Raw genomic sequence first — 21,891 nt, 5'->3', positions numbered from 1 at the left:
GCTTGTGCGGGGCTAACCTCTGAGTAAAGCTGCTGAGGATCGGTCTCGAAATGCTTTCTAATACATGAGCAGAGAGGGCCAGGCAAGGCGACACAACCTGCGCCTTGCGCGTCTTCTCCAGTGACTGGGCTCCCGAGGGTGGCGCCGCGACGCCCTCGCTTGGGTCCCCTGGCGGCCAAGCGCGGCGCTGCAGGGCGCGCGGAGCATAAGAAGGCGCCGCGGGGCCGCCCTGGGCGCGCTTGGTCCCTGCCTCGTGGAGCGTCCGCCTCTCTGCGCCCTTGCTGCCGCGGCACCAGCCAGAGCATCCCGTTAGGGACTAGCCATGATGCACTGGGGATACGATGAGCACAACGGTGAGGGGGGAGAGCTGCTGCTGCTGCTGGCTCTCTGGGGCAATCAGAGCAGGACGGGAGGGGGCTGTAGGGACCGGGGGGGGGAGGCTGGGGTGAGGGGGGGTTCTCAACCTGTGGGTCCCCCGATCTTGTTGGACTACAACTCCCATCATCCCTGACCACTGGTCTGCTGGCTAGGAATGATGGGAGTTGCAGTCCAACAACATCTGGGGACCCACAGGTTGAGAAACACTGGCAGATCTTTGTTTTTAATTCGGGTCTTGGCGACATGCAAAGTCCGTGCAATAAGTGAGTTAGAAGGCATGGACAACTTTTTAAGTGCGGTGGGGCCAGTTCCACCGCACGTGCATCTCGATCCAGGGCGTGTTGCTGTACAGTAGTGGGATTTGTTTGCAAGTTAGGCGGTTGTAGGCAAGTGGAGGTGGGAGAGGGGTTGATCTCTAGTGGGTGCTGTTAATCACAATTTGCCAAACAAATTAACGCTTTGAAATGGGGTTTAAACTAGGGATTTTTTAAGCATTGCTGCTTCTGGGAGATAACGGGGAACTTCTTAATTGATAACAAGGCTTGCAAAACTTAAAACAGCAGCTGATTTGTAGTTTTTTTTGGGGGGGCAAGGAAGGCATATATATATATATATATAGTGACTGCTAAATCAGATGCAAGGCAGTGGTGGTTTAACATGAATTGGTTTCTTTTTTCCCTTTTTGTGGTATTGCATTAATAATATTTTCTGAACTAACATTACTTTCCACAGTGTTTATTCCGCTTCTATAAAGGACTCTATAACTCTGTAAAACTTCTGAAATCTGTGCTAGGGCAGTCTACACATGAGACCTTTTCTCTGTGGCACTCAAAAGCACATGCATTTCAACTCGATTCTTTGTGTTATGTGTGAATGTTGTTCATGTCAGAAAGCAGGAGGGAAACCAAACATGCATTCTAGCCAGTATGAATTTTACCTTCATGTTTTAGAGCAATTTTGGCAGCAGTCCTAACCCCATTACTTGGGCATAAGCCCTGTTGAATTCAGTAGGACTTAACTTAAACACAAACCTGTATGAAGCATTCAGAGGTGTTGAACCACCAAAGTGATTTGTTGTGATGCCATAGAGTGAAGGAGTTCTAAACTTAAATTCTACCTTAATTAATACTGCACACTTAAAAAAAAAAATTTAAATGGCTAAAGATCAAAGTGAGGAATGGGGAACAAGGATTAAAGCAACAATGAAAAATAAAACAGAGCAGTTGCAGAACTCAGCTCTTTTTAATTTCATGGTGTCTCTGCGTGCATTCCCCATTTCTGCTTGCAAATGCAGTCTATGGGCTTTTCTATACCCCTCAATCCTCCTTTAATTCTCCCTCTTTCATATGGCTTTCCCCTCCAGCTACTGATGTCCCACACTTTCTCCTCCCAGAATCTCAAATTCAGAGGTTCCCTATGCAGTCAATGCAGCTCTCTATTCAGATTTTCAAAGTATATTATAGGGAATCTCTGGATTTAAAGAGGGGAAAGTGTAGAACAGCAGGAGTTGGAGAATTCTGCTGAACTCATGGTTCTTTGGGTTCAGGGATCATGTATAAAATATGGCATATAAAATACAGTATAAAATACAGCATCTCGTGCTAGAGAAAGGTGTGAGCCAATAATCAACCTTTACAGTTAGGGTGCAGCTTACATATTTCCTTCTGCACCAAAACAACCTTATTTTGTGATGTATCCCTTAATCCTTCCAAGCTGAATACATCTTTGCATTCCCTAAATTTCTGGGGGCTCAGTTAATGAGCTGGGGGAGATCTCTGACTTTTGATACTTGTTCTACCTTACAGAATAAACATAATCTAACTAATAATGCCACTTTAGAACCAGCAGTTCTTAGTCCATATGTACCTGGCAAGGCAACTTAGTAAATGGAATGGTTCAGCCTTACCTTCTGCAATCCTGTACTCACCTACTTGGTAGTAAATCCCATTGAACTCAATGGGATTTGCTTCTGATTGTACTGGATGTATAGGATTGTACTGTTAAAAGCTCTCTATGTTGCATTGGGTTGCAGTTGCCTAATCTTGATACAACAGAAGGATGGATGAGGTCTGTTTAGCAAGACACATATTGAAGATACAACGGCACAGCTTTGTGTTCTGCTGCATATGGTGGAGCGCCAAATGATTTATTGTATGTCTTCTTAATAATATATGATACTTTAGCAAGGTACCTCCTCTGCAAACTAAATAGATGACTGGCAAACATCAAGCAGTGTTAGTGACATGCAGGGCTTTAGTGTGAATACCAAATGTTGAATGGATACCCCATGTGTTTTCTGTTTCAAAATGTGTGGAATGTTCTAGTTGCGCATTGGAACCCCCGGTTTCAAGAATCTATGTGAGCGCACTGGAGATTTGGGGAACTTTGGCTGATGTGGTACTACTACAAGCTGTGCTGTGTGTTGAAAACAAAGAAGAGTTCTGAACTGGAAATACCAGATCATTTCCTTACAACTAGAATAGTCTTCAATAGGTTTTTTAAAAACATATATTCTACTCCACATCTGTGGTTAACAGGTGATAAAATGTTCATTACTACAGAGAAGGGTGGCACGGTAACAGAGATGAGTAGCTTTCAAACTTTAAATTGCAAAGGTAAAGGACCCCTGGACGGTTAAGGCGACTATGGGGTTGTGGCGCTCATCTCACTTTCGGGCCGAGGGAGCCAGCATTTGTCCACAGACAGCTTTCCGGGTCATGTGGCCAGCATGACTAAACCGCTTCTGTCATAACAGAACACCTGACAGAAAGCAGAGCGCATGGAAACACTGTTTACTTTCCTGCCGCAGCGGTACTTATTTATCTACTTGCACTGGTGTGCTTTCAAACTGCTAGGTTGGCAGGAGCTGGGACAGAGCAACGGGAGCTCACCCCGTCAAGGGGATTCGAACCACCGACCTTCTGATTGGCAAGCCCAAGAGGCTCAGTGGTTTAGACCACAGCGTCACCAAATGACCTGGGTAGTGTAATCCCCACACTGCTTAAGAACTTCTGCTATATGCACACAGTAGGACTCAACTTCTGAACAAAGCATGCACAAGATTGAACTCTAAATCAGATGGCATGAAATTAATGCTGCCTTGTTTTCCATGAACAAAAGCCAATTTACAAGTCCTTGTGCAAGCTTAATTAACTTACAAGTTGCACAGTTGAAAAGTTGGTTAAAATTTACAGTGGTAGGAATGTTACTTTGCAAATGGTGCTTTTGGTGCTATATGCTAAAGTGATTCTATAAGCTGAAAAATCTTTCAAGTAATTGTGTAGCCGACCCATTTTGGGGCTATAATTTGACATACCACATATGGTAAGAAACACAGTTTGAAAGCCTGCGGGACAGATAATCTTGGTGAGACAGAAACATGTCTGACGTCGAACAAACTGTGCATCCCAGATAACATTAGGTGTGATGGTGTTTTCCAAGAATTAGAGGCCCAGAGTGGGTCAAGATGTTATCTTGTCGGACTCAGTAGGTTGCCTTCAGTAAGTAAGCCAGCCTCAACCCTTTGCCTGCAATCTTGAGCTAAAAATACTTGCCTACCTTACAAAGCTGTTGTAAGGATTTCTGAGTTAATGTAGATAAAGGACAATGGACAACTGAAATGTGCTACGCAAATATTCAGTACTATTATTCATACTGCTAAAATGAAGTGAAAACAATTTTTTTGGTTAACTTTCGTGCTCCCCCCCCCCACAGTATTGGGAGGGCAGGAACATTTTGGTGCTAGAGACCTACAGCTAGGATCAAAGCAAAGATCCCTGGAAATCTGTGGTGATGAATCAATATTGGCGTTTTTTATTTGCACACTGGTAGATCACTTGGAAACTGATGGGCAGATCTGCAGAAGGCTGCTTATAATCTTCAAAAACATTCTAAGGAGCTGGAAGCCACCGGTAGGATAGCAGAGGAGGTGTATACCCTAAGTTTCACCAAAAGCATTCCTGACAGTATTAAGGATATGAGGCTACACTGGAGCTATTCCCCCCCTTGTGAAGAATTCTTGAATAAAAGGAAGCTGATAGCTAGAACTGATTCTCCTACCATCCCTGCTGGCATTTTGTTGTTGTTGTTCTTTAGAATGTTACATTATGCATTAACATGCAAAATTGGACAAATCTCCAGGGCTGGTCACCAAAGCACCTAAAAATGTATTAGTATATGATGGTGTATCTGTGGTTTAACCATTATTTCCCTTCTCCCAAGGAATTGGGAGAACTGCAGTTTTATGAACTGGGGAGGGTTGTTTAATACAGAGCTGTCTAACCCCTTCACCAGTTTCCAAGATTCTTGGAAGATAGCTGTGGCAGATTAAATGGCATAAAATTAATTTAAGTGTAAATATTCTAAGAACTTCTTTTTCTTTCTTTTTTTCTTTCAAAGGCTGGCACCTTCGAATAAACTGAACTCTAGCCTGGGAAATTGGTTTTCAGCCCTGTCATTTAAAATATGCATGTATTATGTGAGTTAACGCCACCAAACGGCTGGAGGCCTGGTCAACTGTGGCTATGTAACAATGTCATAGATCTGAGATAGTAGCTGAATTGATTGTACCACTTCAGAAGGTACCATAGAATTGTAGAGTTGGAAGGGACCATGAGGGCAATCTAGTTCAATCCCCCTGCGATGCAGGAATATGCAGCTGTCCCATATAGGAATGGAACCGGAATGAAGCATTTTAGATGTGTCAATTGCACATTAATCAGCTCGTGGGGAAATGTTCTCTGAATCTATTGCATGTGTGTCAATTTCAGGTGCCTGCTGCATTCCTAATGACCAGAATGCCTGGAAGTAGGCAGAAAATGACCAACCCGAGGGTTCTAACCCGCATCCTTGGGTATTTAATTCATATTAGAATTAAGACCTATTTATGTAGAGAGAGCTGCCTTATAGCTCACCAAAGACAACTGGGCGGTGTACTTTCCATCCCTTTAGATCCATCCATTTCTAATTATCTGAATAATATATTTTAAGAAAAAAAATAAGAAAATCCAGGTAGGTTCTTGTGATTACTTTCTCACGACAATTCCTTTGTTTCTCGGGCTGCCTGGAATGCATTTTAATGAACACCTTTTTCTACTGCAATACATTCTAGGGCCTTCTCGCTGGAAGGAACTTTTCCCTCTCGCGACTGGAGACCGTCAATCTCCCATTGATATCCGAACTGAGACGACCAAATATGACCCCACTCTGCGTCCTCTCTACCCTAACTATGACCCTTCCTCCGCTAAAGTAATACTCAACAATGGACACTCAACCAGTGTGGAATTCGATGACACTGAAAATAAATCAGGTTTGTTTTGTGGTAGATTTCATTCTGCTTTCGTTTTAGGGCGGTTCTCAGTATTTCCTGAGGTGAAATAACATTAAACTATGATTTGCTGTGAATGGGAAAAAGACCACATTTCGCTCCTGCCTTCTGTGCTCTGGGGATGAAACTAACCAGAGACTGGCTTGGCATGACATAAAATCAGAACTCATTGTTTGTTTGAGGAAATGTTGCAATTGATAGGCCTGGTTTGCAAGTCTGGTAAACCACCAGATGTAAACCAACATAACACAAAGCAAGCTTTCTGATTTGTTTCCGCTTACCAAGGACAGACAGGACTTTAGGAGGAGCAAAACGCTAGTGATGCAAGCCTCATGTACCAGCACACTGCTCATTTCACCAGAAACCATAGTTTATTTTAACTATGGTTTAAAGTTGCTTGCGAGCTAGGCCTATTGTTTAAGATTTTCTTAGAATTCTCATAACATCCACAATTGCATCTATCTGAATTTACCAGAGTTCAAACACCCTAGCCTCATTCTGTTTGCAGATATTTCAGTCTTATACACAGCAAGAGAGCTGAATAGTTGCCCCCCCACCAAACCCTGTTTAAATTGGCAAAATTCCTCTTCCAAACACAGCTTTCATTTAGTCTGCAGCATAGTTGGAGCCTTTGTTTCTGATCGTAGGTCTGATTTCATGTGAGCAGTTCAGATTTCTTGTTTCCACTTTTGCCTGTAGTCAGTTAGCAAGTTATGTCCCGGCCCTAAGCTCATTCCCCCAAAATCAGAAGATTAAGGGGCAGGGGGATTGAAACAGCAAGTCAAGTGATTACCTGCTAATTTCAGATGTTATTATGTTCAGTAGTGGAAGATCTTAGTATTTAAAAAAACATTTTCATAGCAGATGGGCAAACTTATTTATACAGAAAGTTCTGCTGCTAGTATTAGAGGAGAAAACATATACACACAACTGTGCAGAAATTCTAAGAACTGCCTTACTGAATTCAACCCAAAGATCCATGTAATCCAGCAATTTCCAGGAGAAACAGGGAATTTACAGGGAAACTGTAGCCTTGTGCTATGTCCCCAGTTTTGGTCAGAGGAGTAGTTCTGAAAGAGGGCAAGCTAACCAGTTCTCCCAGCAACATGTTTCAGATCTAAATTGCTCCCCACCTTTGTATGTTGCCTGCATTTTCTGTTGTGGAGATGGAGATTTAGATCCAGGGAAGTGGAGTGGGGGTTAAAGCCCTTCTCCAGTCCTGTGACTCTGGTCAAAATCAGAGTTTCCCTGCAACTACTTTAAAATTGGGATATCCAGTCGCACTTCTTTCACATCCTGCCTGTTTTGGGCCCTTTGGCAGTGACAAGGAAATGTCATGTTTCCCTTCGGTTCCCAGTATTCTAACAATGCTACCCTTCATTTTTATATTTATAGTGCTGAGTGGGGGTCCACTCATTGGAAACTATAGGCTGCGGCAAATTCACTTCCATTGGGGGCCCAGTGATGACATTGGCTCTGAGCATGCAGTGGATGGGACAAAATTTGCGGCAGAGGTAAAAGACTCCACTGAACTATATGAATAGTTGTGATGTACTGACTGCATCTTTACAGCCGTTCTTTGATAAGCAGGCCTGTTTTAACATGTCGAAGTGATTTCTGCAATGGAAAGACCATTCGTTTACAGTTGTAAATCTCATTATGCTTCACCAGGACTGCTCTCTCTCCCCCCCCCAACTCCCCAAAATCTGCCTCTTATCGTTTCTGGAAAAGGCATCCAGCTGTATTACCAGTCTGCCTTTCATTTGTATACTGTGCAGAAAAGTTTCTATAAATTATGCTGACTAATGGGGGCTGCTTCACTCGTTACACAGCATATATAATTTCACTGTTTGCCATATATTGGTGGACACCAATATTTGAAGGAAGACACATCTCAGTAAACACACAGGGACCCCCATGGAGGAGCTGCACTATGCTTTGGCTTCCTAGCACATGTCTGCAGTATGCCTTAATGCTCATTTCCCTTTCAAGTGTTGCAGTATCCATTGCATGTACATGTGCTTAACAAGGAGGACGTACCTTCTGTATAAAGTGTGGCAGTCCTCGGAGAGTTGGCCGTCCTGTATGTTTATTGCTGAAGGCCACAGAACAGAAAAGCAGAAATGTTTACATTTTGCCATTGCTTCTGTGGGAATTCATTTTATTCTAAAACATTAGTCGGATTCTTGTAAACAAGCTGAGAAAATAGTAGCATTCCAATAAACAGGAAATGTCCTAAAACAACATGGGCATGATTGAATCCATTGTGGTTATAGCACTTGTGTGCAGAAAACACTAAGTATCAATGTATCGTGTGCTCTGATGCACGCACTGTAATTTAGATGCGTTGGCCGCTCTATTCAAAAGAATATACACTTGTATCTGCTGCCTTCATTGAAATAAACAAGGAATTACTTCCAAGTGAAGGAACTTCAGGTGCACATTGAAACTTTTGATACATCAAGGTTTCCCTGCACCAGGGTGTTCAATATTTTTGCTTCCTCTGACATTTAGTTGTTTTCAGTGTTTGAAATGGAACTTGTCATGCAAAAGCCGTTATTCGTAAATTAACACTTTGGAATATTGATTCCCCCACCTTAAAAAAGTGTAAATGGGCTTCTGTTTAACTAACATTAAGATGCAAACTTTTAAGAGTTCAGTTATCTATTTATTTTTAATGGAATGGTAACCTGAAATGGAAGTACTTTAATGCAAGTGCTGAAGACGGAGAGAAGCAATGTCCTTAGTGAAATAGAGAAAAGTGGGGAAATATGTTGAGTGGCTAAAATCAGTGGGGGAAATAAATTTGGGGGGTGGGTGGGAAATGACATTTGCAGTGTTTAAAGACTTATGTTTTCCGCAGGAACCAGGTGATTTGGAATATAAAGAATTAATAAGAGGTGCTTAGAAAACAATATGTTCCAAAACAAACATATAACTGGAAAACAAAACAAAAATAAGTTCCATCTAAGAAACCAAATGGAAAGAGGCAATATCTAGGAATCTTTAGTCAGTCTAAAAAGGTTTCCCACTGCTGGTTATAAACATCTTCAAGAACCAATAGAGAAACCCTTCTGGCTTTGGAGAAAGGACCCTAGAATTGAGACAGAACCAGGCATAACTATACAGGTGGATCAGTGGCTAGGTGGCAGATTGCAGTGCTTAGTTCCATGAAGAAGAAGAAAAAGGCTCTTTAATGCAAGAATGCACCTCTGCCAAACTGGCACATGCAAGAAGAAAGAGCTGCTCTGCGATCAAAGAAGACGACACAACTTCCCTTGGCAGATGAACTCAACAGGATAATGGATTCAAGATCCCACTTAGCTGGGATGGCCTGTCCACTGGATCCAGGTTTCTCCAGCGGGCTGCCGTACGGGAGTGCCAATGATGTTGATGATGGTGGTGATTCACACAAGAAACAGGCCTTAAAAGATTTCTCCAACAAGCTGTGGTGCAGAAGCGGTGGTAAGACAAGATACATACATCCTTTAAAAGAGAAGTCACAAGCCATTGGGAATGGGCCTCCCCCACAGTGTTTCAGATTTTACTTGTGTCCTTTCTCGTTTGTTGTTTTCCATTACAATAAAAGCCATTCCGACCGAAAGCATTTGTTTCCTCTTTGTAACATGCATAATTTTTTTAAAAAGTTGTGCCGTCCAGCTTTTTAAAAGTGAACCTAAAAGTGCGAGTGCTTTGAGACACCTTTACGTTCCAGAATACGGAATGATTTAATGAACCGAGCAGTCAGAATTCATATATTTTACTCATTTGCACTTCCGTAGCAGCCAAGGACCTTGTGTAAGCCCTCAAATCCAGCGTGTATATCTGAGGATTCCTGTCGAGGGGAAAATGAGGGTGGGGAACATGGCCTAGTGGGCAGGGCTGGCATGTGAACAGGCCAGAGACTGTTTCATTGCTTTTTTTTAATGGCCAAGACTAGGACTGGCTAGAACGGATCTTCAGAGCTTTGGACCAAGAAGCATGGAGCTTCCAAAGGACTTCATACCTCAAGATGGCTTGTAAAAACAAAAAAGTTTTAAACTAGTCCCAAATACTCCTCGTGAGATATTATGGAAAGTTGTGTGGCTTCAGTAAAGTGATGATTGATGGTAGTACATGTCTTGCTTTCTAGCTCCACGTGGTCCATTGGAACGCAGACAAATACGCCAGTTTTGTGGAGGCTGCTGGCCAGGCAGATGGATTAGCAGTCATGGCTGTTTTCTTACAGGTGAGAGGTTTCGAATAGGGGGATTAAATGTATATAATAATAATAATAATATATTATTTATGCCCTGCCCAACAGAATATTAAAAACACGATAAAACATCAGACATTAAAAACTTCGCTAAACAGGGCTGCCTTCAGATGTCCTCTAAAAGTCAGATAGTTGTTTATTTCTTTGATATCTAATGGGAGGGTGTTCCACAGGATGGGTGCCACTACCGAGATGGCCCTCTGCCTGATTCCCTGTGACTTTGCTTCTCACAGTAAGGGAACAGCCAGAAGGCCCTCAGATCTGGACCTCAGTGTCAGGGGTAGAGTGATGGGGGTATACTGGACCGAGGTCGTTTAGGGCTTTAAAGTAAGGTTACCAGGTGTCCCCGTTTCCCAGGGACAGTCCCTGGATTTACAAATCAGCCCCCTGACAAAATCCATCCATTCCGACTGAAGTAAATGCATCACTTGATGTTGCTTTAGTGTTTCAAAAATACAGAAATAAACGTAAGGGGTGGGGGGCGAGACAGACGACAACACCAGGATTAGAACTGTAGAGAAGAGGGATAACTCCTCTTGCTGCTCAGCCCCAACAAATAATCCCCTCCCTTGAAGCTGATGTTTGACATGGAGTGAAGTTCCTTTTTGCATCAATAGAAGTTTGCTTCTCACAACTAACAGCATCATTGGTTGGGGGAGGGGGCATGTTAGGTGTGTGGCACAAAAAGAAAGAATTAACGCTTCTCCCTGCAGTCCTGACCCTGACCCACCAGCAACTGCTATTTAAAGTTTCTTTTTCAAAGGTTCACAGAACTTCAACTTTTAGTATGATTCAATGATTTTTTTAAAAAAAACCTGACACATGTTCCAAGAAGGACTAACTAATATTTTGGAAATATTTCCATTTTTAATTGTTCATGTTTCTGGACTTTTTTAAAAAGGCATTTTTTAATATAGTTTTTAAACCTTCTACACTGCTTTGAGCATTTTGACGAGAAAGCAGCTAATAAATTTAAAAGAATCAACAAAATGAAAAATTACAAATCTGTCAGCTTCCCTAAGAAAGGCAAATAAGTTGATCTTTGTATTTACAGGTGGGTGAATGCAATTCGCAGCTGAAGAAAATCACAGACCATTTGGACGCCATCAAAATTAAGGTAAGTTAATTCTAAATTTGGGTTTATATCCAATGCAGCACTAAGGAACTATCCCTGAAGGCAGAAGGATTTCCACTTATGCGACTGGACTTGCAAACCCCACTTCTCCTTCCCCTGCATGACCCCCTAAAACTGTTTTTGGGGGGTTCCCTGAGCCCCCTAGAGGAGTGTTGCAGGGCATGCACAGAGTGGGGAGAAGGGGGAAGTCCCATTGCGCAACAGGCAGTCCTTATGTTGATGGAGCAAGACAGCTGAATACTGCTCTCGGTGTTTTCCACAGCCCACAACGTTCTTCAATGTATTTATTTATTTATTTCACAATATTTATGTACTGCTTGATTGTAATAAAACCTCAAAGCAGTTTATTTTTTTTGGGGGGGACAACAACGATGGCAATAAAATTACCAGTTAAAAACAGCTATTTAAAACATAAAATAAAAAAATGAAGAATAAGCCAACCATCAGATCAAAACATATGTCAGCATTCAACACAGCTATAGGAACACTCAGGTGCTCATGGAGCCTCTGCTGGCTATATCCAATTCCTTGTTCTTTGAAACAAGAGGCAGACCCACGATGCTTCCCCTGCTTCATGAACAGGGCACACATGCAGAAAACCTGCCATGTTTAGCCGTTCAAGCATATTCTGCATGTTGCGTTATTACGAACGCTTAACTTGAATCTCTTGACTCATCTCATAGAATTATAGAACTTTAAAGTTGAAAGGGACTCTCGCTTAAGGTGGAATCTACACACATTTAAAATACGTTCTGAAAATGCTTTTTCTTAAAGCGTTTTTAAAAAGACATCGAATTTTCCATAAGGCTCACCATCACCATCTAGTGTGTCACATTGTATATTGCACTTAAAACACACTTAAAGCGTTTTATTTGCAGCCGTGTAGATGAGTCCATAGTTGAACCCTCTGCTCAATGCCTGACAGGTGGCCCTCCAGCTTCTCTGCAAATGCCTCCAGCAAAAGTGAGCCTATCACCTCCCAAGGCAGTCTGGTCTGCTGACAAATAGCTCTTACCTTTAGAAAGCATTGCCTAAAGGTCCCCCCCCCCCTTTTCCCAGAAATTGTTCTTCTTTACAGTGCTGCAAGACACCAAGTTATTTGTGCTGCAGCAGACTAGCGCAGCTCCCTCTTCAAAAAGCAATAAGGTAGATAGGAAATGGCGTATGGCAGTGTTTGCTCATTTATTTCTCTCCTCAGGGTAAACAGCATAGGTTCACCAACTTTGATCCTTCCTGCCTGCTGCCCCATTCACTGGACTACTGGACTTACCTTGGCTCCCTCACTTCTCCTCCTCTTCTTGAAAGTGTCATCTGGATCATTCTCAGGGAGCCTATAAGCGTTTGCTCAGAGCAGGTGCGGTTTAATACCTCTGCCTTGTAGAATAACATCTTCCAAGTTTAAAACCAGGCCCATGGCACCCACAAGAATATTTACAATCAACTATACAGGTGTACCTTGATTTTTGAATGGCTTAGTTCTTGAACGTTTTGGCTCCCGCACACCGCAAACCCAGAAATGACCGTTCCTGTTTGCGAACTATTTTTGGAAGCTGAACATCTGACGGGGCTTCAGATTGGCTGCAGGAGCTTCCTGCAGCCAATCAGAAGCCACGCTTTGGTTTTGGAACGGACTTCTGGAACGGATTCCGTTCGACTTCCAAGGTACGACTGTATCTTGATCTTAGGTGAATATACCTGCCACCAGCTTTAAAAGTCCAGAAAGTTCAAGGCTGCAGGGCTAAGCATAGTTATTAGAAATAAATCCCACCCCAACTCATCTTTTCCACATGGCTGGCAGAAATTGTGAGGATTAGTTAAAATGTATACGAGATTTGTACAAGTTCAGAGTGATTTAATGAATTTATTAATATTTCTTATAACCCACTTTTCTTCAGAGGATCCAAGGCAGCATAATGTGCCCAGAACAAAGAGTCCTGCTGGGTCAGGCCAAAGGCCCATTTAGCTCAGAATTCTGTTCCCACAGTGGCCAACCAGATTCCTGTGGGAAGTCCGCAAGTTTGTGTCTGTGAATGGATTTAGGCAGCATATACCTTTTCAACATTTATACAGTGTTGCAGTAGGAGGATGTGTGTGGAGCCTTCCTGGGTGGATCTGCACACAGGGGGGGGGGGAGCTATAAATAAGTCAGAAATTAAATTGTTATAACAAAATAAATAAAAGGCTATGAAAATTGCTTAGAATTTTCTCTCTCACACACACCATCTGGTGGTGCATGTTTATAACACATTCAAAACGCTGTTTCTTGACTAATGTAGCTGAGTCCCCTTGCTGTAATGAGGTCTGAACTTCTTGGCAGAATTGCCACACCTACAGTAGGGTCTCTATTCAGTTCATTTAAGGCAGTGATGGCCAAACTTGGCCCTCCAGCTGTTTTGGGACCACAGTTCCCATCATCACTGACCACTGGTCCTGTTAGCTAGGGATGATGGGAATTGTAGTCCCAAAACAGCTGGAGGGCCAAGTTTGGCCATCACTGATTTAAGGGGTCTCTGAACAGGCAAAGATAGACACACACACAAAGCTACTTTCCTATTGAAGGTAATAAACAACATCAAGCACAAAGGGGTTCTGTAATCTCCCAATCATTGACGCACGCAGAAGGTTTTGGATTGGGGCAATGCTTTGGATTGGGGGAACCTAAATGATGCATGTAATTGAACTTTGGGCTGAGTTTGGGCATCTGAATCACTTCCCTGTTGAATCTTGTGCCATTTTCGTCCACAGCTAGCCAAATTTCGCAACCTCCTCTGCACTGGTGAGGGAGAAGCTGCCTTCTGCATGCTGAGAAACTTCAGGCCGCCACAGCCTTTAAGGGGCCGGGAAGTGAGAAGAAACTGAAGGGGGAGAAAAAGCAAGGATAATTCATAGCAATGGCTGATACTATTTAGCAAGCGGAACCCATTTTAATAGGTTATGTTAAGTTTTAATGAGTTTTTTTTTTAAGGATACCTTCTAATTAGGTCCCGATTTCAGTAAATAGAAAGCATTTTTAAGTCCTAGCTATTTTGAGGGAGAGGTATAAGCCCATGCTTATGTTTCTCAAGTGAAATAGGCAGACCTTAAAATGCTTCAGATTTCCTGGATTGTTCCCCTAATTTTTAGCACGCAATCCATAAATACGCTAAGGTATTATAATTAATAGATACTGTTTTGTTGCTATATAACTATGATAGACAGGCACTCACGACTCAATAAAAAGAATAGGATTTATGTTGTAGTAAATAAGATTGGGTATTGTTTTGTGGTTGGTTAAGATACAGTTAGTTATAGCAAAATAAGAGTTTTCCAGAGCTGTAGCAGTTGAGCCAGTCTTGCGTTTTGCTAGGTACGGTGATGCTCTCTTATCTAGTTTGGACAGATATCAGTTGGGAATGTTGGTCGTGGGGTGGCCTATCTAAGGCAGAGGGTTAGACCAGGTGATCCATTTGGATCCGTTTCAACTTGCCCTGGGTTTACCACTACCATTCCCACATGAAAACTCTGGGTATCCTGTAGCAGAAACCTTAGTGGTTAATCCACAGAGGTTCAAACCCACTTAAATACATAGTATAGATGTGCTGGGATCTGATCATAGAGAACTTGAGATTCCTGCCATCCCTCCAAACATTCTCCACAGGCCCCCTTTTCCTGCCCGCTACAAACTGGAAGGGGGAAAAATGGACCACGTTATTTCCTGACTTCCTTGCCAGAGGCCATATCTGGAGAATAAGTGTGACTTAGCTGTGGCTTAGATAGTGACTTAGGAATCTTCACTTACCTCAAAAACTGCCAATTCCTTAGAATTCTTGTAGCTCTGCTTCAATACCTTAAGCCTTAAAAAAGGAACTGAGGCCTTTTGAGCAAAGCACCTTTAAGGAGCAGAAGCCTCTGGTGGCCGAAATGTGGAGCTGAGGCCTAATTAGATACTACAAGGAGAAGTGTGGGTGCTGCTGCCCCACATCTTCATGGTCGCTAATTATTGGGGGTAAAGTGTGACGAGACAATCATATCAGCATTTTCCCACTCCATGAAGTGTCAGGGGAAGAGGTGTGCCATTGCTAACATAGCAATGTCACCAGGGGCGTTTTTTCCAATTTACCTTTACTAGTAGAGACATGAGTTCATAGGACCAGTGTGTGTGTGTGTGTGTGATTGCACGTTCATGTCTGTATGTCGGGATGTTAATGATGCTTTGCCTATGGTATATTTACAAATATAATTCAGTCCAGAGTTGTACCTAATATTTTCATGTTGTCTGAATGGCTGCATGGAAGATTCTAAAGTTGTTTGCGTTGTGACAGGAAAACAGTGAAGCTAAATTGACTGATTGCATGTTTTCATATTAGAAGAAATGGTGGGGGGTGTTCTAATAATTTATTAGCAATAAATTGAGTTTATTCTGCAACTTTATATTTATGAAATAAATAAAAGCAAGCGAGCCAAACGTTTTCATGATTTGTTTGTTTCTTTTTATTCTGCACACATGAATAGATCAACATGTTGCTCTAGGTTCAATTGCCTGTTAGAATCTTTTTTTTTTAATTGCACAGGAAATGGAAACAAGTTGGGATTGAGTCCAGGTGCCAAAAACTTACACTAAGGTCCTAGGGCACATTTCCTTGGATGTAAGTTCCACTTGATGGCAATGGGATTCTGCTACACCAGAAATAATTTGTGACTCAAGTTTTTACAGTACACACCTATGGATGGCAAGTCAGCTCCCTTGATTTCACTGGGGCTTGCTTCCAAGTGAGGGTATTGTACACTTCACTGTGGTAACTCAAAATAAGCTGGATGCCAAGACTCAGATCACAGCCCTGTGCAAACTGACTTAGGAGCAAGCCAGATTGAACTCAGTGGGGATTTCTTCTCCATAGGCATGCATGAGATTGTGTTCTCACTGCCAACAAACCAGATTGGCCCAGGCTAACCAATACATTTACAAATCATGAAGTTGGATCATTTTAGCAATATTGATCTGTTGTTACCGACAGATACACTGATGCAAATGTTAAATGTTGGGTTATCATCATCATCATTAAATTTGTATACTGCCATCCATCCGTAGATCTCAGGGCAGCTCAAAATATAAAATTACATCTGTTATCTTAGCTGCTAAGGCATATTGCTGCTCAAGAATACTGTGTTTGTGCAGTTCAAGAAATCTGTGGCTACACCCTACTGCTTTTATCACTCCATTTTCCCAAGTAGTGAGACATCCTGGAGCAGTGCTTAACTGGGTTTGGTTTCTGTTGAAGGAGAGGCCACTGGACTCTTACAGCATTTTGGTTTATTTTTGGCTGCACACTTGCAGCCAGCAGAGAGGCAGCAAACACCCCAAGCTGTTTTAACCTTCCAGAGCTCAAAGCTCACTCTTTGCCACTTTCTCTCTCTATCTCAAACTGATTTCTTTCTTCCTTTACACATCCACAAGCACACTTGTGGAGAAAAAGTCACCTCTTAAATATAAACCACAAACACTACATTTTGGGTCAAAAGGAGCCAGCATCTGATCCCTGAACCTTGTACATACAAGGAAGGTTGCTTTTTCTGTGTTCAGCAGAAATGATGTGCTAATCCAACTATATAAAAAATAGCTATATAAAATAACTATACAAAAAATAGCACAAATGCACTAATTTTTGCATACAACAGGGCTCAACAAAGACTTTGCTAATTTATTGGACAAAAGTCAACAGATTTTGAAGCAAGTAAACAGCTCCTTCCAATCAGTAGGTGTCACTACAAGCAAAGTAATATTCAACATGTAGATCTCTAACTATATGGGTTATCATTACTTGAAGCCGTTAAGTTAGCTTTAAGATGATTAGTGAGCTGAGCCATTCAAACGGCAATGAAATATACAAGGACAATTAAAATCAAGAAAAGCACTTGACTCCTTTGAAGAGGTAATCACAACCCTTTTTTCATGCAAAGGCTGGAGAATTCATGGGACGTACAAGTATAGTACAAGATAGTAAAGGTAAAGGGACCCCTGATGGTTAGGTCCAGTCGCGGATGACTCAGGTTGCGGTGTTCATCTCGTTTTACTGGCCGAGGGAGCTGACGTACAGCTTCCGGGTCATGTGGCCAGCATGTCTAAGCCGCTTCTGGCAAGCCAGAGCAGCGCAAGGAAATGCCGTTTACCTTCCCACTAGAGCAGTACCTATTTATCTACTTGCACTTTGACGTGCTTTTGAACTGCTCGGTTGGCAGGAGCAGGGACAGAGCAACGGAAGCTCACCCCGTCATGGGGATTCGAACTGCCGACCTTCTGATCGGCAAGTCCTAGGCTCTGGTTTAACCCACAGCACCACCCGCGTCCCTACGAGTATAGTACAAGATAGTAAAGGTAAAGGGACCCCTGATGGTTAGATCCAGTTGTGGACGACTCGGGGGTTGCGGTGCTCACCTCGTTTTACTGGCCAAGGGAGCCGGCGTACAGCTTCCAGGTCATGCGGCCAGCATGACTGAGCCGCTTCTGGCGAACCAGAGCAGCACACGGAAACGTCGTTTACCTTCCCGCCGGAGCGGTACCTATTGATCTACTTGCACTTTGATGTGCTTTCGAACTGCTGGGTTGGTAGGAGGGATTCGAACTGCCGACCTTCTGATCGGAAAGCCCTAGGCTCTGTGGTTTAGACCACAGCGCCACCAGTGTCCAAATTGTTGTAACTCAGATCAACTTCAATTCTCTTAATTGGAACACTGCAATCCTGTTCACACTTTCCTAGGACTAAGCCCTACTGAACTCCGGAAGCATGTATAGGATTATGCTGTGGAATAACACTATTTGTCATAATATGGACATTATTACAAAAGGCTGATATGTGGATCTCTGTTTCAGCAGATTTGTGGAGGGTTCCCCTTCTCATGGACTCCTTCCTGACTTAGTTTGTACATGGAATAATTAGAGTTTGGATTGTCGGTTTTTAAAAGAGGAATCTGTTGATTTATTCCCCCCCCAAAAAAAACTTTGTACAAGACCTGCTCACTCACTATATATCCATAGCTTTTAAGGTTAGAATAGGTAAAAATAATCAAGATTTAGCTTTGGATGGCGATGGACTCAGAAATGCAGTAGATGGTGTAGCTGAGTTTATAGCAACATTTTTCTATTTTGTTAAAACTGCACAGCCAAAAGGCATACAGCAGTGGCTCGACAATTCACAATTGTCAGCATTTAAGAACAACAACGATGGGACAGATGCCTGTACGAATACCTGCAGCAAAGGCTCAAAACAAGAGAGACGAAAGCAGAGACTGGTACAACCTGCTCCGAAGCTTGTAACTTTTCAGCTTTCATTAAAACTATTTGCTCATTGCTAGAAGAGCAGCCTCTTGATCATGTGGCAGACTAAAACAATGGTTCAGGTACAGAGTGAGTATCAAAATTCCTTTCAAGCACAAGGCTTTTTCAAAGACCATTCATCCTTTTACAATGAAGCAGCAGTATATAAAAAAAGGAAGAACCAAACAGGTCTATGAAATGTGTTGACAGGCCGAAAGGCCACAGACAACCGAGTCCTTTCACCACCATCTTCATTGTTTCACTGCCAGATATTTTAGCAACAACCCCTAGCTCTTAATGTGGCATCATCGTATCCCCTCAGAAGGAAGCATTGCCTAACAACCTGCCTAGCAGAGCCACTGATGTTTCACCCAGAGTTTCGCTCTCCACTTTTTCTGTTCCCAGAGCAGATCCGCTGGCCAAGGTGAGCAAATCTGCCAATTTGGGGGTCTCTTAGTTTCTAATTTTCCTAGTCTTAAATTCAGTTCTCCACATTTCCACATCAATTTGTAAAGTGAAAGCCCTTGTGGCAATTCATCACCGTTTTGAGTTTGAATTTCTTTTGATGTAGAGTACACAATTTTGCCTAATATACACAATTTTTGCAAAACCATCACCCCAAACACAATACATTTTTGTATATTATTTTTGGTGATAGATGTCATGAATAGGTAGGATGATGGGGAGGAGGCAGAGGACCCCGGCGAGGGGATGGGGAAGGAAGTTCTCACAGGGTGATGGAGGATAACGATGGAGTGGGGAGGGTCCAGTGCACAGGAACCAGAGCAGCAGGACCCATCATCAGAACCAGAAGGGCTGCTCTCTCCACGCAAACGGCAGGCTCTGAGGCCTAGGGAGCAGCAGGAGAGGCGCTCCAGGAGGCTGAGGCAGGCAAAGGCCCACAGCCCAGCTCTCTAGCTGGCCAGGTGGGGCTCGCTAACTCTGGGAAAAGCGGAATGATTCATCAGCTGGAGTAGGCTCAGGACAGATGAGGGTCACCTGCCTCATCAAGCCCAGATGCTGCAAAAGGGAAGCAGACCTGAGGTGCTGTGTCTGCTCAACTACCCATGTTTATATACCTCAGCTTGGACGCTCCTGAATCTCTATGGGACTGTGCTTTGGGTTTGACTCTGGAGTTCTCTGCATACAGGCAAAGTAATGGGAAGGGATTGGGAAAGACAACAGATCTATGCATCCATGCGTACAGCAGGCATGCCAGTATGGTGTAGTGGTTAGAGTGCCAGACCAGGACTGGGGAGATCCAGGTTCAAATCCCCACTTAGCTGTGAAGCTCACTGGCTGACTTTGGGCTAGTCACTGTCTCTCAGCCCAACCTGCCTCGCAAGGTTGTTGTGAGGATAAAATGGGTAGAGGAAGAACGATGTACACCACCTTGAGATCCTTGGAGGAATGGTGGAATATATATGCAATAATAAATAAAATACATGCATGTATGTATGCATACATACATACATGCATAGATACAGTGGTACCTCGGGTTAAGTACTTAATTCGTTCCGGATGTCCGTTCTTAACCTGAAACTGTTCTTAACCTGAAGCACCACTTTAGCTAATGGGGCCTTCTGCTGCCGTCACGCCGCCAGAGCACGATTTCTGTTCTCATCCTGAAGCAAAGTTCTTAACCTGAAGCACTATTTCTGGGTTAGCGGAGTCTGTAACCTGAAGTGTATGTAACCCGAGGTACTACTGTATATGAAACATCCACCGTTATTCTCCTATGCCCAAGATGGCATTGGCCACAGAGCTACTATTACCTACACCCTTAGCAGATGGGGCTCGTCAGCCTGGGAAGGTGGCCCTTCTAGGAGAAGGAAATCTCTGATCCTAAACCTCTGCTGTCTTGTGGCTATATTCATTTGTGAGAAACACTTCAGGAGTAAACCCTGAGGAAAAATCCATACCTGCTGCCTCGTGGGACATCTTCAGGTCAATAAAGGTTAAGGAATGAACCCTGCACAACTTTGGAGTGGAGTTCCCCAGATGGTTGGATGGTGCCCAGTACACCTCCTTCTGGCAAGTCCTGCAGCCAAGCTGGTGCCAAATGTATTGCTCTGCTTTCTTTTGGACCACATCAGCGAGGCTGAGATGGGGGTCTTGCTGTCTAGACAGCCCAAGACCTCCATACACACCGCCCAGGCTTGTGCCTTAGAGAGGTCACTTCCGTGCTGCCAACACAGCAAAAACAACATGGGAAGCAACAGTTACGAATTACCTTTCTGTAACCTGAAGCGTATGTAAACCGAGGTACCACTGTACATGCAAAATACACAACTTGTCCTGTGTCTGCCCTGTTCCCCAGACTCTAGCATGTAAAAGGACTGTGCTGAAAATGCTTAACAAAATGATTACAACCTTCAGCCTTTCCTTGTGTTTGGCCAAGTCCCTTTGCAGCAACGTGCAGCACATTTTCAAATGTTGGAACTACATTCACAGCTACATTCAGAAGCTAACAAAAGGAAGGCCTCCTTGAATATGAATGCAATAGTTCAAAGTGAAGTTGAAATGAGGGAGAAGTAATTTGGTTTAAGTGTTACCAAGTAGAATGTTGGAACAGAAGCTTTGCCACCAAGGGACTATTGGATAGGTAACGTCACATACTGCTGATATCTCAGCGACCCCAGCCAAGCTGGGTACGTGCAAATTCATGATTTAGCAAGCTGTGGATAGTCTGCCGAGAACATCAAGTCCCTCTCCTCCCCCCCCTCTTTTTGCTACAGTATCCATCATATGCAGCAAACACACAGGGCAGCAGTGTTCAGCCTGATACTGCGGGGAGCCTCCGCCCTGGTCTGTGTGTCAAAGTTGAACAGCAATTGCAGTTAATGTGCTAATTTTGAGGGTTTGCAGCCCAGGGGTTTGCTGGGGTAGCAATGGGGCAGGTCCCCAGTTTGGGTTTCAAACAGCAGGCGGAAGCATGTGTAATCCTTGCAAGGGAATAGATTTTTATTTGTGAGAAAAAATCCCTGACAGAGCACATGCTTAACTCAAAAGTAGTAGTCCTGTGTCTGGAAATTACAGTGGTACCTCGGGTTACATACGCTTCAGGTTACATACGCTTCAGGTTACAGTCTCCGCTAACCCAGAAATAGTGCTTCAGGTTAAGAACTTTGCTTCAGGATGAGAACAGAAATCATGCTCCGGCGGCACGGCAGCAGCAGGAGGCCCCATTAGCTAAAGTGGTGCTTCAGGTTAAGAACAGTTTCAGGTTAAGAATGGACCTCCGGAACGAAATAAGTACTTAACCCGAGGTACCACTGTATATGCAATTCCATTATGTCTCCTCATTTTGGTTGCCCTTCCCGGAACTTTTCCCAGCTCTACAATATGTTCACTATGGCCTCCCCATAGTTATGTATAATGGCATTATGATGATGATGAGGAGGAGGAGTTTGGACTTGATATCCCTCCTTTCACTCCCCTTAAGGAGTCTCAAAGCGGCTAACAATCTCCTTTCCCTTCCTCCCCCACAACGAACACTCTGTGAG

General features: G+C 43.2%; 1 protein-coding gene across 1 annotated transcript; it reads left to right on the top strand.

Annotated features, from left to right (window-relative positions):
* The first annotated feature begins 206 nt into the window (after positions 1-206).
* On the top strand, positions 207-14,764 carry LOC128417298 (carbonic anhydrase 13-like). The gene is made up of 7 exons (XM_053395741.1): positions 207-353; positions 5,489-5,686; positions 7,100-7,218; positions 9,837-9,932; positions 11,014-11,076; positions 12,293-12,448; positions 13,840-14,764. Exons 1-7 carry the CDS (start codon positions 323-325, stop codon positions 13,951-13,953), a joined length of 777 nt encoding a protein of 258 aa, XP_053251716.1. The 5' UTR covers positions 207-322; the 3' UTR covers positions 13,954-14,764.
* Positions 14,765-21,891: the final 7,127 nt, after the last annotated feature.

This window comes from Podarcis raffonei, chromosome 7, assembly GCF_027172205.1.
Source record: "Podarcis raffonei isolate rPodRaf1 chromosome 7, rPodRaf1.pri, whole genome shotgun sequence".
Taxonomy (NCBI): Eukaryota; Metazoa; Chordata; class Lepidosauria; order Squamata; family Lacertidae; genus Podarcis; species Podarcis raffonei.
Note: the sequence above shows the minus strand (reverse complement) of the source record. Positions and strands in the feature narration are given on the sequence as shown.